This window comes from Coregonus clupeaformis, chromosome 10 (genome assembly GCF_020615455.1).
Source record: "Coregonus clupeaformis isolate EN_2021a chromosome 10, ASM2061545v1, whole genome shotgun sequence".
Classification (NCBI taxonomy): domain Eukaryota; kingdom Metazoa; phylum Chordata; class Actinopteri; order Salmoniformes; family Salmonidae; genus Coregonus; species Coregonus clupeaformis.
The window spans coordinates 42,367,286-42,383,128 of record NC_059201.1 but is presented as its reverse complement, the minus strand read 5'-3'; the positions used below and the strand labels follow the sequence as shown (position 1 = coordinate 42,383,128).

At 43.8% G+C, this 15,843-nt stretch overlaps 1 protein-coding gene across 1 annotated transcript in view; it reads right to left on the bottom strand.

The window, feature by feature from the left end:
- Nucleotides 1–492: 492 nt before the first annotated feature.
- The window catches only part of LOC121575094 (lysyl oxidase homolog 2A), a 62,500-nt gene continuing 47,149 nt past the window's right edge, over nucleotides 493–15,843 (bottom strand). Inside the window, exons 8-14 of the mRNA XM_041887934.2 lie at nucleotides 14,089–14,256; nucleotides 7,449–7,614; nucleotides 5,773–6,013; nucleotides 5,346–5,461; nucleotides 5,106–5,242; nucleotides 3,206–3,317; nucleotides 493–953 (exon numbers count right to left, since the gene is read on the bottom strand). Coding sequence (XP_041743868.1) covers nucleotides 880–953; nucleotides 3,206–3,317; nucleotides 5,106–5,242; nucleotides 5,346–5,461; nucleotides 5,773–6,013; nucleotides 7,449–7,614; nucleotides 14,089–14,256 — 1,014 coding nt within the window. The 3' untranslated portion in view covers nucleotides 493–879. The remainder of the gene's footprint in view (nucleotides 954–3,205; nucleotides 3,318–5,105; nucleotides 5,243–5,345; nucleotides 5,462–5,772; nucleotides 6,014–7,448; nucleotides 7,615–14,088; nucleotides 14,257–15,843) is intronic.

The window sequence follows — 15,843 nt, the reverse complement described above, 5'->3', positions numbered from 1 at the left end:
ATGTATTTTCAAGTAGAGATACCTCGCGAAGCAACAGCTGCTCTCTATATCCCCTAACGATCGCGCATTCTTCTCTCTTGTGTAGCAGTCGTCAAAGAAACAGAACATATCTGATTTATCTCTAGAGAAACTTTGTGCATTGAGCTCACAGAAAAAAACAGAATAAAATGAAATTCAAATAATTGAACCGACGTCTGTCAATTAGTTGTTTAAAAACCGAAAAATAACAAAATTCTGTTAATCGCTCAGCACTACTTTGGGGACAGGTCGTATGCATACTGGACAGCCAATAAACTGACAGATGCAAACAGTTTATCATCTTTAGCAGACAACAGTTCTTGAGGGCTTGAACAGAAAAAGGGCCGAAGTATGACCTTGCGGGGTGGGGGGAGTCAAGTTAAACTGTGTTATGCCATTGTTCATAGGTGCATAGCTAATTACCTGCTCAACAATGTCCTTAAAAAATAAAAATCAACAATACAGTACACTGTCTCAAAGTGCAGCAGGTGTTGAAAAATATTTATTTCTTCCTTACGATGGACCAGAAAGGTTGGATACATGTAAATATATAGCTCTGATTTGATAGCACCATCACTCCACTGTACATGTGACAGAAATGTGTGAGATCAGTAAAGACAGAGTTGCTTCTTCAAGCTGGATCTTTAAAACAGGGTTTTTTCGTCTGCAACTTCCTTATATAAAACGTTGACACTGAGGTAAGCTATGCTTTTCAATTTTCATCCATCACCAATAGGGAGGGAAAAGCCGGTACAGCTCTCTCTCTAGTGGTTGGTAATTTCACAACAGTCTTGCTGGACATTCTCATCAGTTTCGCAAAATAAAATGTTCCTCCCGGTCTTTCCATTGAGTCCGTCCACACTACCTGTGTCCCAGCTGGTTATTCATGAGGCCAGGGAAAGAGGAATCCTCTGACTCAGAACTCATTGAGCCACCTGAAGAGGAGAGACAAACGGGACACGTGAAGAACTGCACTCATTTAATAGTGGGCACAGTTTGAATGGCAATAGAAATGAGTCTATATAGTTACAATGGTAGAAATACTTCACTCACTGAAGTCTTCACAAGCCTTGAACTGATTGTTTTAATGAGCTTTTACAGGAATGCCAGGCTACAACTGGACTACACAACTACAGATGTCCTCACTGATAAATAACTGGCAGACCACGTCCATCCTATGGATTGTTCCTGTTTTCAAGTTCCTATTGTTAATGCCATTGTAGTACTCAAGTGCCTGATTCACACTATAGGGCCAACCGAAACCATACTATGCTGGCTTGGATAATTTATTTTCACGTAGTCTTTTCTAGCATGGTTCCAACAACTATGGTGGATCTGTAACTAGGCCAACTCAGTACAGCTTGGTTTATCTCCTTTTGGCCCTATAGTGTTTTAAAGGGGATGGGGCATTGTGTTCTACTATGGAGTGGGGGGCGTCGACAGTTATTACTGTATTTTACTTTGTCATTTGTTCTATGCCAAACACTTAACATGTCAGTTTAACACCCTGGATGCATCCATACATAGATGGATAAGTTAATACTCAGAGTTGGTGATGCATCGCAAACAGATGCACCAGTTGTATAATTCCTATCAGTGGAGGCTGCTGAGGGGAGGACGGCTCATAATAATGTCTGGAACGGCGCTAATGGAATGGTATCAACCACATGGAAACCATATGTTTGATGTAGTTGATACTATTCCGCTCCAGCCATTACCACGAGCCCGTCTTCCCCAGTTAAGGTGCCACCAATCTCCTGTGATTCCTATTAAGTCTAATTTATACCCTGCATACTTGCATAGCAAAAATACGTAAACATGTGCAGTGACTTAAGAAAACGTAAAGATAATTAAATTAACACAGATCTTCTGTCTGGAGATGGGAATAAAAAGGCAGGATATGGACAACTCTGTTAGGAAAGCAAAGCAACTCTGTATCATTCATGTTATAGGTTTCAGATACATTTATGGGTGATTAATGTACTTTGTAAAACGGTCTATGTAAATAAAGTTTGATTTGATTAAAAAAACTGCAGCGACTTAATTTGTAACTTGACACAATTTTTCAGGATCACCATTTTGCACAACTAATTGTGCTCTTACGTTGCGTACGTACCTAGGGTGTAAATTAGGCATTCATGATGTGAAATGTTCAATTAACAACTGTGAAGAACAATAAACTAAAAACGTGTTGAGGGGTTGATATGATGTTTTCATAGTGTTGTGTGGACCAGGTTAGAGTTAGTAGATAAGTGACTTGGTGCCACAGAGTCTACATTCCATTATGTCAAAGGAGATTACTGATGTTGATCTTAGAATGATTGATGGACAGGATATACTGACTTGGGGTAAAGAGTAATAACATCAAAGAAGGGAGTGCCGACTGATGGTTAACAGATGTGGTTGAAGAAACGTGTAACAGAGGGTATATAAGTGAGATATGGTCTTTGTTCAGTAGTTCGAAATGGCAAGAGGCAGAGCCCTGAACCATGGTACCTATTACATTTGAGTCATTTAGCAGACGCTCTTATCCAGAGCGACTTACAGTTAGTGAGTGCATACATTATTTTATTTTATTTAATTTTTCATACTGGCCCCCTGTGGGAATCGAACCCACAACCCTGACGTTGCAAACGCCATGCTCTACCAACTGAGCTACATCCCTATTAAATACTTATATGAACTCCCCATCAAAAGTGTCTAAGTATATTCTTACATCATGAATTACTTGATACCCGAGAACCTCATCATAACAGGGGTGAAATCTATTTTCATAAGCACTGTTATTTTCTCAAAATATGAAATTCCAGGCAGAATAAAATGGTTGATTTTCTTTTTAAATGTTAACTGCCACGCACAAACATCTGAAACGTTTAAGTTGAGCTTTACACTTGATGAGGCAGGTAGCCTAGCGGTTAGAGCGTTGGGCCAGTAATCGAAAGGTTGCTGGTTTGAATAACTGAACCGTCAAGGTGAAAAGTCTGTCCTTGATCAAGACCGGGATGCCATACTATTAAAACGTTTATTTGAATTTTGCGATTGCCTTTTCACGCATTTATTTACTCTATGAATTTAAGTCTCTTCAGAATGTGGTCATCCATAGACAATGGCTTTGAACATGACAAGTGTCCATCACATTCAATAAGGCTGTAGCCAGTAATCTCCACTGTTATCTCCAGTCTCTCACCTATATGACAGTTGTACATCCATATCCTGTGGCCGTCATATCGACACCTGCACTTCATAATGTTGTTGGTGTAGTCGGACTCTGCTACCTCATAGTTTGGGTTGATCACAACCTAGGGAGAGAAACAACATATTGATGATGTCATCAGAGCACCCACATACTCTTGCTATGACTAAAAGACCGATCTGCTTTGGCAGCAACCATTAGTGAAATTGTAACAATTATAAAATGCTGGGAAAGTGACCAGCTGAATGAGTAACAGTGGATTCCATTGAAATTAATCGACTCCTGTTAACGCCACGGAACAAAAAGTGGAAAGAAGAACTGTCACTACTCCAAGCTTATTACACTGAACAAAAGTATAAATGCAACATGCAACAATTTCAAAGATTTACTGAGTTACAGTTCATATAAGGAAATCAGTCTTTGGAAATAAATTCATTAGGCCCTAATCTATGGGTTTCACATGACTGGGAATACAACCCTTTTCTACAAAAAGAAAGGGTAGGGGCGTGGATCAGAAAACCAGTCAGTATCTAGTATGACCACCATCATGCAGTGCGGCAGATCTCCTTCACATAGAGTTGATCAGACTGTTGATTGTGGCCTGTGGAATGTTGTCCCACTCCTCTTCAATGGCTGTGCGAATTTGCTGGATGTTGGCGACAACTGAAACACGCTGTTGTACGTGTTGATCCAGAGTGTCCCAAACATGCTCAATGGGTGACATGTCTGAGTATGCAGGCCATGGAATAACTGGGACATTTTCAGTTTCCAGGAATTTTGTACAGAACCTTGCGACATGGGGCCGTGCATTATCGTGCTGAAACATGAGGTGATGGGGGAGGATGAATGGCACGACAATGGGCCTCATGATCTCGTCACAGTATCTCTGTGCATTCAAATTGTCATCGATAAAATGCAATTGTGTTCGTTGTCCGTAGCTTATGCCTGCCCATACCATAACCCCACCGCCACCATGGGGCACTCTGTTCACAACGTTGACATCAGCAAACCGCTCAGTTTAAACCGGGTTTCATCCATTAAGAGCACACTTCTCCAGCGTGCCAGAGGCCATCGAAGGTGAGCATTTGTCTACTGAAGTCGGTTACGACGCCAAACTGCAGTCAGGTCAAGACCCTGGTGAGGGCGATGAGCACGCAGGTGAGCTTCCCTGAGACGGTTTCTGACAGTTTGTGCAGAAATAATTTGGTTGTGCAAACCCACAGCTTCATCAGCTGTCCGGGTGGCTGGGCTCAGACGATCCCGCAGGTGAAGAAGTCGGATGTGGATGTCCTGGGCTGGCGTGGTTACGCGTGGTCTAATGGTGTGAGGCCAGTTGGATGTACTGCCAAATTCTCTAAAATGATGTTGGATGTGGCTTATTGTAGAGAAATAAACATTACATTATCTGGCAACAGCTCTGGTGGACAGTCCTGCAGTCAGCATGCAAATTGCACGCTCCCTCAAAATGAGACATCTGTGGCATTGTGTCGTGTGACAAAACTGCACATTTTAGTGGCCTTTTATTGTCCCCAGCACAAGGTTCACCTTTGTAATGATCATGCTGTTTAATCAGCTTCTTGATATGTCACACCTGTCAGGCCGATGGATTATCTTGGCAAAGGAGAAATGCTCACTAACAGGGATGTAAACAAATTTGTGCACAAAATTTGAGAGAAATCAGACATTTGTGCTTATGGAACATTTCTGGGATCTTTTATATCTGCTCATGAAACATGGGACCAACACTTTACATTTTTGTTCAGAGTATAAGATTCTCATGTTATACAAGCACCTTGTTCCCATATCATATTTGGATGTAGAGACTTGCATGCCTATTCTAACATAATTGTTATTGACGGTTTTGAAATAAGACTACTTTAAATAAGATTCTCACCTGGAAGATGTAGTCTCCTGGCACAACGTCTGTCACGTCTATCCACTGACAGTCGATGTCGTGTCTGTACGTATCCCAGCAGCCAACAGTGATGCCCTGCTGCCCGAAGTTAGCACACTCGTACCTCTTCTCAATACCTGCCAGAGAGACAACAGTGCTAAAGCAGAGAATCAGGAAAATAGACAAGAGGTTTGTCATGATAATATTCATCATTTGTTTTTCACATTAAAGCTTCTTTACCCTCTTCACATTGGGTGTCCTCCAAACAGAAGCTGGCCTTGTGTCCCTCTGCCACCTTGGTGCCGTTGAGGCTCAGTAGGTCATAGTGGGTGAACACCTCCATGCTGTGGTAGTGCCTGGACAGGGAGACAGAGACAGTCAATCATCATCATCACCACCCTCCTTATCATCACCATAACCAGCCTCTGTACAACCACAGCAGGTACCACAAATCATAGACCACAAATCTATGATCTCACAAGACTGCAACAATGACAACCACCAGAGGACTTTTTTTGCAGCACTGTGATTGTTCTCAACTCATGTAACACTCACAACGATGGTCGTTTGCATGCCATTGTCCAACCCCCCTTTATCATATCTTCCACTACTTAACTCAATGACTAAACTGAAGGACACAGGAATTCATCCTCCCATGTTACTCTACCTGTGGCACTCGTGCCAGACCCAGGAGTGGTGTGCGGCCCTTGGGCGGAAGTCTGTCAGTCCATTGTTGTGTATCTGGGAAGAGAAGCGCAGCAGGCGGCGGTAGGAGGAGGTTGTGGCGGTGGCGGCGCTGCTGGACAGACAGTGCTCCTCGTTGGCACACTGCAGTATGTACATTGGCCGGTCCTCCAGGTATGTGGTGTGTTCCACCACTTGAGCGTTTAGAACCAAGTCTGGGGCCGCTGTATGCCGAAGAGAGGTTGTTGTTGTTAATACAGAGTTTAGAGCCCACACTTTGAATAGAGACCCAATCAAGGATTCAAACAACAGCAAAATGGCCAACCAACACTTTTTGGGGGTAAAATGGACTTGTCCAAGAACAACATTATTATTAATATTATTATTATTATATACAGTACCAGTCAAAAGTTTGGACACACCTCTACATTGTAGAATAATAGTGAAGACAAACTATGAAATAACACATATGGAATCATGTAGTAACCAAAAAAGTGTTAAACAAATCAAAATATTTGTTATATTTGAGATTCTTCAAATATCCACCCTTTACCTTGATTACAACTTTGCACACTCTTGGCATTCTCTCAACCAGCTTCACCTGGAATCTAAATAAATCACAAACAGTGTCATCAGCAAAGCACCTCCACACCATAACACCTCTTCCTCCATGCTTTACGGTGGGAAATACACAAGCGGAGATCATCCGTTCACCCACACCGCATCTCACAAAGACACGGCGGTTGGAACCAAAAATCTCAAATTTGGACTCCAGACCAAAGGACACATTTCCACCGGTCTAATGTCCATTGCTCGTGTTTCTTGGCCCAAGCAGGTCTCTTCTTCTTATTGGTGTCCTTTAGTAGTGGTTTCTTTGCAGAAATTCGACCATGAAGGCCTGATTCACACAGTCCCCTCTGAACAGTTGATGTTGAGATGTGTCTGTGACTTGAACTCTGTGAAGCATTTATTTGGGCTGCAATTTCTGAGGCTGGTAACTCTAATGAACTTATCCTCTGCAGCAGAGGTAACTCTTGGTCTTCCATTCCTGTGGCGGTCCTCATGAGAGCCAGTTTCATCATAGCGCATTTTGCAACTGCACTTGAAGAAACTTTCAAAGTTCTTGAAATGTTCTGACCTTCATGTCTTAAAGTAATGATGGACTGTTGTTTCTCTTTGCCATAATATGGACTTGGTATTTTACCAAATAGGGCTGTCTTCTGTATACCCCCCCTACCTTGTCACAACACAACTGATTGGCTCAAACACATTAAGACGGAAAGAAATTCCACAAATTAACTTTTATGGAGGCACACCTGTTAATTGAAATGCATTCCAGGTGACTACCTCATGAAGCTGATTGAGAGAATGCCAAGAGTGTGCAAAGCTGTCATCAAGGTAAAGGGTGGCTATTTGAAGAATCTCAAATATAAAATATATTTTGATTTGTTAAACACTTTTTTGGTTACTACATGATTCCATATGTGTTATTTCATCGTTTTGATGTCTTCACTATTATTCTACAATGTAAAAATAAAGAAAAACCCTTGAATGAGTAGGTGTGTCCAAACCTTTGACTGGTAGAGTATATATATCTTTTTTTACGTTTTCCAACGGTGTGCTATAATAAATGCGACCCAGCTATTATCAGTGACTTACTCTCAGAGCAGGAGACTCCAGCAGCGAAGCGTCCTCCCCCTCGGGGGCAGTTGAGGTGTTTTCCATGATGGAGGCACTGGGCCAGAGTCATCTCCGTCCCCGAGCACCTGACCCCGCTCATCACCACGTCATCAGCACTCACATCTCCTGACCAGTACCACGTCTCCTGGTAGTGAGAAATAACACCACACAGACAAACTGATCAAACATAGGCCTAGCTTCAATTCTTCAAACTCAAGATGGAAAACTGTAATTTCATCATCCTACCACAAGAGGTTTCCCTATCTACATTTCCATCCCTGCAAGTCATGGGACTGCACAGCTATTGTTGGGATATGGTAACTTCTGCCTAGATGTAGTTGATTGTGATTGTCCAAAACCCCTTCACAAGATAGACCAGTGTGTTAAATGTGCAACCGGAGGGGAAAATAACTCTAGACCACCTTTACTCCACACACAGAGACGCGTACAAAGATCTCCCTCGCCCTCCATTTGGCAAATCGGACCATAACTCTATCCTCCTGATTCCTGCTTACAAGAAAAAACTAAAGTAGGAAGCACCAGTGACTCGGTCAATAAAGAAGTGGTCAGATGATGCAGATGCTAAGCTACAGGACTGTTTTGCTAGCACAGACTGGAATATGTTCCGGGATTCTTCCGATGGCATTGAGGAGTACACCACATCAGTCTCTGGCTTCATCAATAAGTGTATTGATGATGTCGTCCCCACAGTAACCATATGTACATACCCCAACCAGAAGCCATGGATTAAAGGCAACATCCGCACTGAGCTAAAGGGAAGAGCTCACGCTTTCAAGGAGCGGGACTCTAACCCGGAAGCTTATAAGAAATCCCGCTATGCCCTCCGACGAACCATCAAATAGGCAAAACGTCAATACAGGACTAAGATTGAATCGTACTACACCGGCTCCGACGCTCGTCGGATGTGGCAGAGCTTGCAAACTATTACAGACTACAAAGGGAAGCACAGCCATGAGCTGCCCAGTGACACGAGCCTACCAGACGAGCTAAATTACTTATATGCTCGCTTCGAGGCAAGCAACACTGAAGCATGCATGAGAGCAACAGCTTTTCCGGACGACTGTGTGATCACGCTCTCCGTAGCCGATGTGAGTAAGACCTTTAAACAGGTCAACATTCACAAGGCAGCAGGGCCAGACGGATTACCAGGACATGTACTCCGAGGATCCGCTGACCAACTGGCAAATGTCTTCACTGACATTTTCAACCTGTCCCTGACTGAGTCTGTAATACCAACATGTTTCATGCAGACCACCATATACCCTGTGCCCAGGAACACTAAGGTAACCTGCCTAAATGACTACCGACCCGTAGCACTCACGTCTGTAGCCTTGAAGTGCTTTGAAAGGCTGGTCATGGCTCACATCAACACCATTATCCCAGAAACCCTAGACTCACTCAATTTGCATACCACCCCAACAGATCCACAGATGATGCAATCTCTATTGCACTCCACACTGCCCTTTCCCACCTGGCCAATAGGAACACCTACGTGAGAATGCTATTCATTGACTACAGCTCAGCGTTCAACAACATAGTGCCCTTAAAGCTCATCACTAAGCTAAGGACCCAGGGACTAAACACCTCCCTCTGCAACTGGATCCTGGACTTCCTGACGGGCTGCCCCCAGGTGGTAAGGGTAGGTAACAACACAACTGCCACGCTGATCCTCAACACGGGGGCCCGTCATTCACGACTCCAACACCATCATTAAGTTTGCTGACGACACAACAGTGGTAGGCCTGATCACCGACAACGATGAGACAGCCTATAGGGAGGAAGTCAAAGACCTGGCCGTGTTGTGCCAAGATAACAACCTCTCCCTCAACGTGATCAAGACAAAGGAGATGATTGTAGACTACAGGAAAATAAGGACCGAGCACACCCCAATTCTCATCGACAGGGCTGTAGTGGAGCCGGTTGAGAGCTTCAAGTTCCTTGGTGTCCACATCACCAACAAACTATCATGGTCCAAACACACCAAGACAGTCGTGAAGAGGGCACGACAAAGCTTATTCCCCCTCAGGAGACTGAAAAGATTTGGCATGGGTCCTCAGATCCTCAAAAAGTTCTACAGCTGCACCATCGAGAGCATTCTGACTGGTTGCATCACTACCTGGTATGGCAACTGCAGAGGGTAGTGCGTACGGCCCAGTTCATCACTGGGGCCAAGCTTCCTGCCATCCAGGACCTCTACACCAGGCGGTGTCAGAGGAAGGCCCTAAAAATTGTCAAAGACTCCAACCCTAGTCATAGACTTTTCAATCTGCTACTGCACGGCAAGCGGTACCGGAGCGCCAAGTGTAGGTCCAAAAAGCTTCTTAAAGTGACTATGCATAGATAATAAACAGAGAGTAGCAGCAGCGTAAAAGAAGGGGTGGGGGAACAATGCAAATAGTCTGGGTAGCCATTTGATTAGCTGTTCAGGAGTCTTATGGCTTGGGGGTAGAAGCTGTTAACTCTACCTACATGTACAGTTGAAGTCGGAAGTTGACATACACCTTAGCCAAATACATTTAAACTCAGTTTTTCACAATTCCTGACATTTAATCCTAGTAAAACTTCCCTGTCTTAGGTCAGTTAGGATCACCACTTTATTTTAAGAATGTGAAATGTCAGAATAATAGTAGAGAGACTGATTTATTTCAGCTTTTATTTCTTTCATCACATTCCCAGTGGGTCAGAAGTTTACATACACTCAATTAGTATTTGGTAGAATTGCCTTTAAATTGTTTAACATGGATCAAATGTTTCGGGTAGCCTTCCACAAGCTTCCCACAATAAGTTGGGTGAATTTTGACCCATTCCTCCTGACAGAGCTGGTGTAACTGAGTCAGGTTTGTAGGCCTCCTTGCTCGCACACGCTTTTCAGTTCTTCCCCCAAATTTTCTATAGGATTGAGGTCAGGGCTTTGTGATGGCCACTCAAATACCTTGACTTTGTTGTCCTTAAGCCATTTTGCCACAACTTTGGAAGTATGCTTGGGGTCATTGTACATTTGGAAGACCCATTTGCGACCAAGCTTTAACTTCCTGACTGATGTCTTGAGATGTTGCTTCAATATATCCACATAATTTTCCTTCCTCATGATGCCATCTATTTTGTGAAGTGCACCAATCCCAATTGCAGCAAAGCACCCCCACAGCATGATGCTGCCACCGCTGTGCTTCACGGTTGGGATGGTGTTCTTCGGCTTGCAAGCTCACCCTTTTTCCTCCAAACATAACGATGGTCATTATGGCCAAACAGTTCTATTTTTGTTTCATTGGATCAGAGGACATTTCTCCAAAAAGTACAATCTTTGTCCCCATGTGCAGTTGCCAACCGTAGTCTAGCTTTTTTATGGCGGTTTTGGAGCAGTGGCTTCTTCTTTGCTGAGCGGCCTTTCAGGTTATGTCGATATAGGACTCGTTTTACTGTGGATATAGATACTTTTGTACCTGTTTCCTCCAGCATCTTCACAAGGTCCTTTGCTGTTGTTCTGGGATTGATTTGCACTTTTCGCACCAAAGTACGTTAATCTCTAGGAGACAGAACGCGTCTCCTTCCTGAGCGGTATGACGGCTGCATGGTCCCATGGTGTTTATACTTGCGTACTATTATTTGTACAGATGAACGTGGTATCTTCAGGCATTTGGAAATTGCTCCCTAGGATGAACCAGACTTGTGGAGGTCTACCATTTTCTTTTCTGATGTCTTGGCTGATTTCTTCTGATTTTCCATTGATGTCAAGCAAAGAGGCACTGAGTTTGAAGGTAGGCCTTGAAATACATCCACAGGTACACCTCCAATTGACTCAAATGATGTAAATTAGCCTATCAGAAGCTTCTAAAGCCATGACATCATTTACTGGAATTTTCCAAGTTGTTTAAAGGCACAGTCAACTTAGTGTATGTAAACTTCTGACCCACTGGAATTGTGATACAGTGAATTTTAAGTGAAATAATCTGTCTGTAAACAATTGTTGGAAAAATTAATTGTGTCATGCACAAAACCATAGTTTGTTAACAAGAAATGTGTGGAGTGGTTGAAAAACTAGTTTTAATAACGCCAACCTAAGTGTATGTAAACTTCCGACTTCAACTGTATATATTACCTCAATTACCTCGACTAACCTGTGCCCCCTGTATATAGCCTCGGTACTGTTATTTTACTGCTGTTATTTACAGCTTTTTTACTTATCAATTTTTTACTTAAACACTTATGTTTCTTAAAACTGCATTGTTGGTTAAAGGCTTGTAAGCATTTCACTGTAAGGTCTACCTACACCTGTTGTATTCGGCGCATGTGACAAATACTTTTTTTTTTTTTTACATAGCAGGATATTGGTTAGGGCACTTTTTCCCCTGGTGGATGTTTTCTAGATTTCATGTTTCTGATGATGAGACTTTATAAAGCAAGTAGCAAGATCCTTAAGGAAACAAAGTCTCTCCGTCTGAAGACAAATGTTGCTATGTCGAGAGAGAGAGAGAGAGAGAGAGAGAGAGAGAGAGAGAGAGAGAGAGAGAGAGAGAGAGAGAGAGAGAGAGAGAGAGAGAGAGAGAGAGAGAGAGAGAGAGAGAGAGAGAGAGAGAGAGAGAGAAGGGGGGGGAGAGAGAGAGAGAGAGAGAGAGAGAGAGAGAGAGAGAGAGAGAGAGAGAGAGAGAGAGAGAGAGAGAGAGAGAGAGAGAGAGAGAGAGAGAGAGAGAGAGAGAGAGAGAGAGAGAGAGAGAGACTCAGCCTCTTTATGCTATCATCTGTATGTATCTGACAACGCCCAAAGCTAAAGGAATACTCCTGCATAACTAATTATTTCCAGGATCTCCCACGGAAGGAGTAAGGGTGGGTGGGTTGCGGGGGACGGAGGGGGGTTACGGAAGGAACAGGGTTTTAGACTTTAGTATCATATTTTCTGTCTGTTCCGCTGCCTGCAGAAACACTTAGGCTGTGTCACAAATGGTACCCTATTTTCCTTAGTGCACTGCTTTTGACCAGTGCACTATATAGGGAATCGGGTGCCATTTGGGAAGCAACCTTAGAGCGCAGAGCAGGCTGTCAGGAAAGAGGCATCAGAGCTGTCAGTCAGGAAAGAGGCACCAGAGCAGGCTGTCTGGAAAGAGGCACCAGAGCAGGCTGTCTGGAAAGAGGCACCAGAGCAGGCTGTCTGGAAAGAGGCACCAGAGCAGGCTGTCTGGAAAGAGGCACCAGAGCAGGCTGTCTGGAAAGAGGCACCAGAGCAGGCTGTCTGGAAAGAGGCACCAGAGCAGGCTGTCTGGAAAGAGGCACCAGAGCAGGCTGTCAGGAGACTGTGTGTGCTTGATGATGGACTGTTCTACTCTGCTGCTGCTGCTCCACCTTCTGGGATGGGCTCTGCTACTTCGCTCTGCTCTGCTCTGCTATCCACACCAACAGACTTTTGTAACAGACTAACCTCTCTGTTAACATAACATGACTGAATCTCTGCAGGAAAGTGTCTGTCTGTGCACATGGGTGTGTGTGTGCTAGGTCCAAGTACATTTAAAGGATCCCCAAACATATAATGACACTTATGTAAACTGCCATTAAAACGAGCATTAGTACACAATCATCAAAATCACACAATCACGCAATTACTGTGCAGAAGAGCTCTATCAGCCCAGTCCAATTTCCACTCATAAAACTCTCCCTCCCATAAACCCAGTTATTCCATGATTCATAAATACTTTCCAGACTTATATCACCACTGCCAGTGGCATTCGGCAGTTCTTAGTACACTGCAAATTAGAGAAAGTCTCAAACTGTAGACTTGTCCGAACTGCAAGATTTTAAAAATAAAGAACGCAGATAGTGCTTTCCTTTCGATGGTGTATCGAGGGCTTTCCTTAGAGTGGTGTATCACACACCATGGGACTAAAGACAGCTCTTGAATCACCCTTTAAATACAACAAATAATGAAAATGGCAGCACTAATCAGCAGCAGATAAGTGTACGTAGCCTACATACAGTTTGCTGATTGTGGTGGGCCAATTAAACTTCAAAGAGCAGGAATGAACTCCCCACCACCAAATGTACACTGTTCACCTATGCCATATAGTCACAGGCCTGTACATGTGAAGTTTATAGTATCCCGGACTAGCCTGTAGCCTCTCCTCACTCCATCACCTCATTCAGTGTGGAGACTATAAGCTCTAAGGTCGGAGCCCCTTTTACTTTCCTTTAGTGAACATCTCCAGCTGTTTACAGCGAAAGGACGTATATAAGCGCCAAGTGGATAAATGGGGTTTGCTGGTGGCTCTAACGTATATAACTGAGGCCCACTTGAAATAGAGGAAGACCAGATTTTACGTACTTTTACAAAGTATTACGAAGACTATTTCCCCAACATCCACACTAGGGGGAAAACCCAAGCTTATCTGTGTGGTCCAATCACAAAATCATACAAAAGGTATAATTAACCCTTTAATATTATGACATGTTGTTGATAATTACACAGAAGCATATATATAGTAATAGTTTTACTGTACAGTATATCTACATAATGTTTTTTTGTGTGAAATGTACCCTTTGTCAAAGAATGTTAGGCTCTTGATTGTCTGGCTGACCAGCCAATGTGATGAGATTTGGATTTGTATAAACTCACCTGGAAGGCATTGTTGGCAAAACCGAGACCCAGCTGTCTGCACACGACTGTAGCCTCTATGGTGCCCCAGCTGTCACTGCACACCGTGCCCCACACCAACGAGCCGTTCTTCTCCGCCAGCACCTCCACGCGCCCCTCAAATGGGTTCCGCCCACCGCTCAGACGCAGCTGCAACCAGAGATTAGATGTTTATAAAGGCAGTCCCATTCTGCTCATATTTTGGGGGTTTATTGGACATGGTAGAGATAGAGAGGGAAGACAGGAGGAGAAAGTGCTGAAATAGCAGTGGGTTGAATTCGAACCCATGCTGCAGCAGTACTCCTGAGTGGCGCAGTGGTCTAAGGCACTGCATCGCAGTGCTAACTGTGCCACTAGAGATCCTGGTTCGAATCCAGGCTCTGTCGCAGCCGGCCGCGACCGGGAGACTCATGGGCGGCGCACAATTGGCCCAGCGTCGTCCAGGGTAGGGGAGGGAATGGCCGGCAGGGATGTAGCTCAGTTGATAGAGCATGGCGTTTGCAACGCCAGGGTTGTGGGTTCGATTCCCACGGGGGGCCAGTATAAAAAAATATGTATTCACTAACTGTAAGTCGCTCTGGATAAGAGCGTCTGCTAAATGACTAAAATGTAAATGTAAATGTATGTGTTCTGGGGCAGCGGCTTAGACCGCTAGACAGCAAGACCACCTGCTAGGCCACAGATTAACTGTTTATTATGAGCCCAAAAATCCACTTGATTCAAAAGAGGTAGTATATTCCCTCACATCTGTGTTGAGTATTCTGTTCTGCAGAGAAAACTCAAAGATTTGCCATAAATCCTATCTTTGGCTGTGAAAGGCTTTACCTAAAGTATTTTCAGAGGCAATATAACATTAAATATTTATTATATTATGAAAATGTTTGGCAAAAATGTGTGTTTTGTGTCAATAGTGAAATCACAATAACAAAAAAAATGTGCACATCCAATTTGTAAGTCGCTCTGGATAAGAGCGTCAGCTAAATGACGTAAATGTAAACGGATGACATAAAACTAACATTGAGTGGATTTGTTCATTTGCAAATGGCAATGGTTGGCAATACAGTTATATGACTTATATTAGTAATATACAAGTAACATACAAGTACTATAGAAGTACTGCAGCCTCAGCACCCATACTTCCCGCGGCTATGCCGACCAGTGGCTTCAAAGCCTCTCAATGGTCAATACATAGCATCAGCAATCCAGGGTTTATATAAATCATTGTGTAATACCCATACAGTGCATTCGGAAAGATCCTCTCAAGCTCTGTCAGGTTGGATGGGAAGCGTCGCTGCACAGCTATTTTCAGGTCTCTCCAGAGATGTTGGATTGGGTTCTGGCTGGGCCACCCAAGGACATTCAGAGACTTGTCCCGTAGCCACTCCTGCTTTGTCTTGGCTGTGTGCTTAGGGTTGTTGTCCTGTTGGAAGGTGAACCTTCGCCCCAGTCTGAGGTCCTGAGCGCTCTGGAGCAGGTTTTCATCAAGGATCTCTCTGTACTTTGCTCCGTTCATCGTTGCCTCGATCCTGACTAGTCTCCCAGTCTCTGCCGCTGAAAAACATCCCCACAGCATAATGCTGCCACCACCATGCTTCACCGTAGGGATGGTATTGGCCAGGTGATGAGCGGTGCCTGGTTTCCTCCAGACGTGACACTTGGCATTCAGGCCAAAGAGTTCAATCTTGGTTTCATCAGACCAGATAATCTTTTTTCTCATGGTCTGAGAGTCCTTTAGGT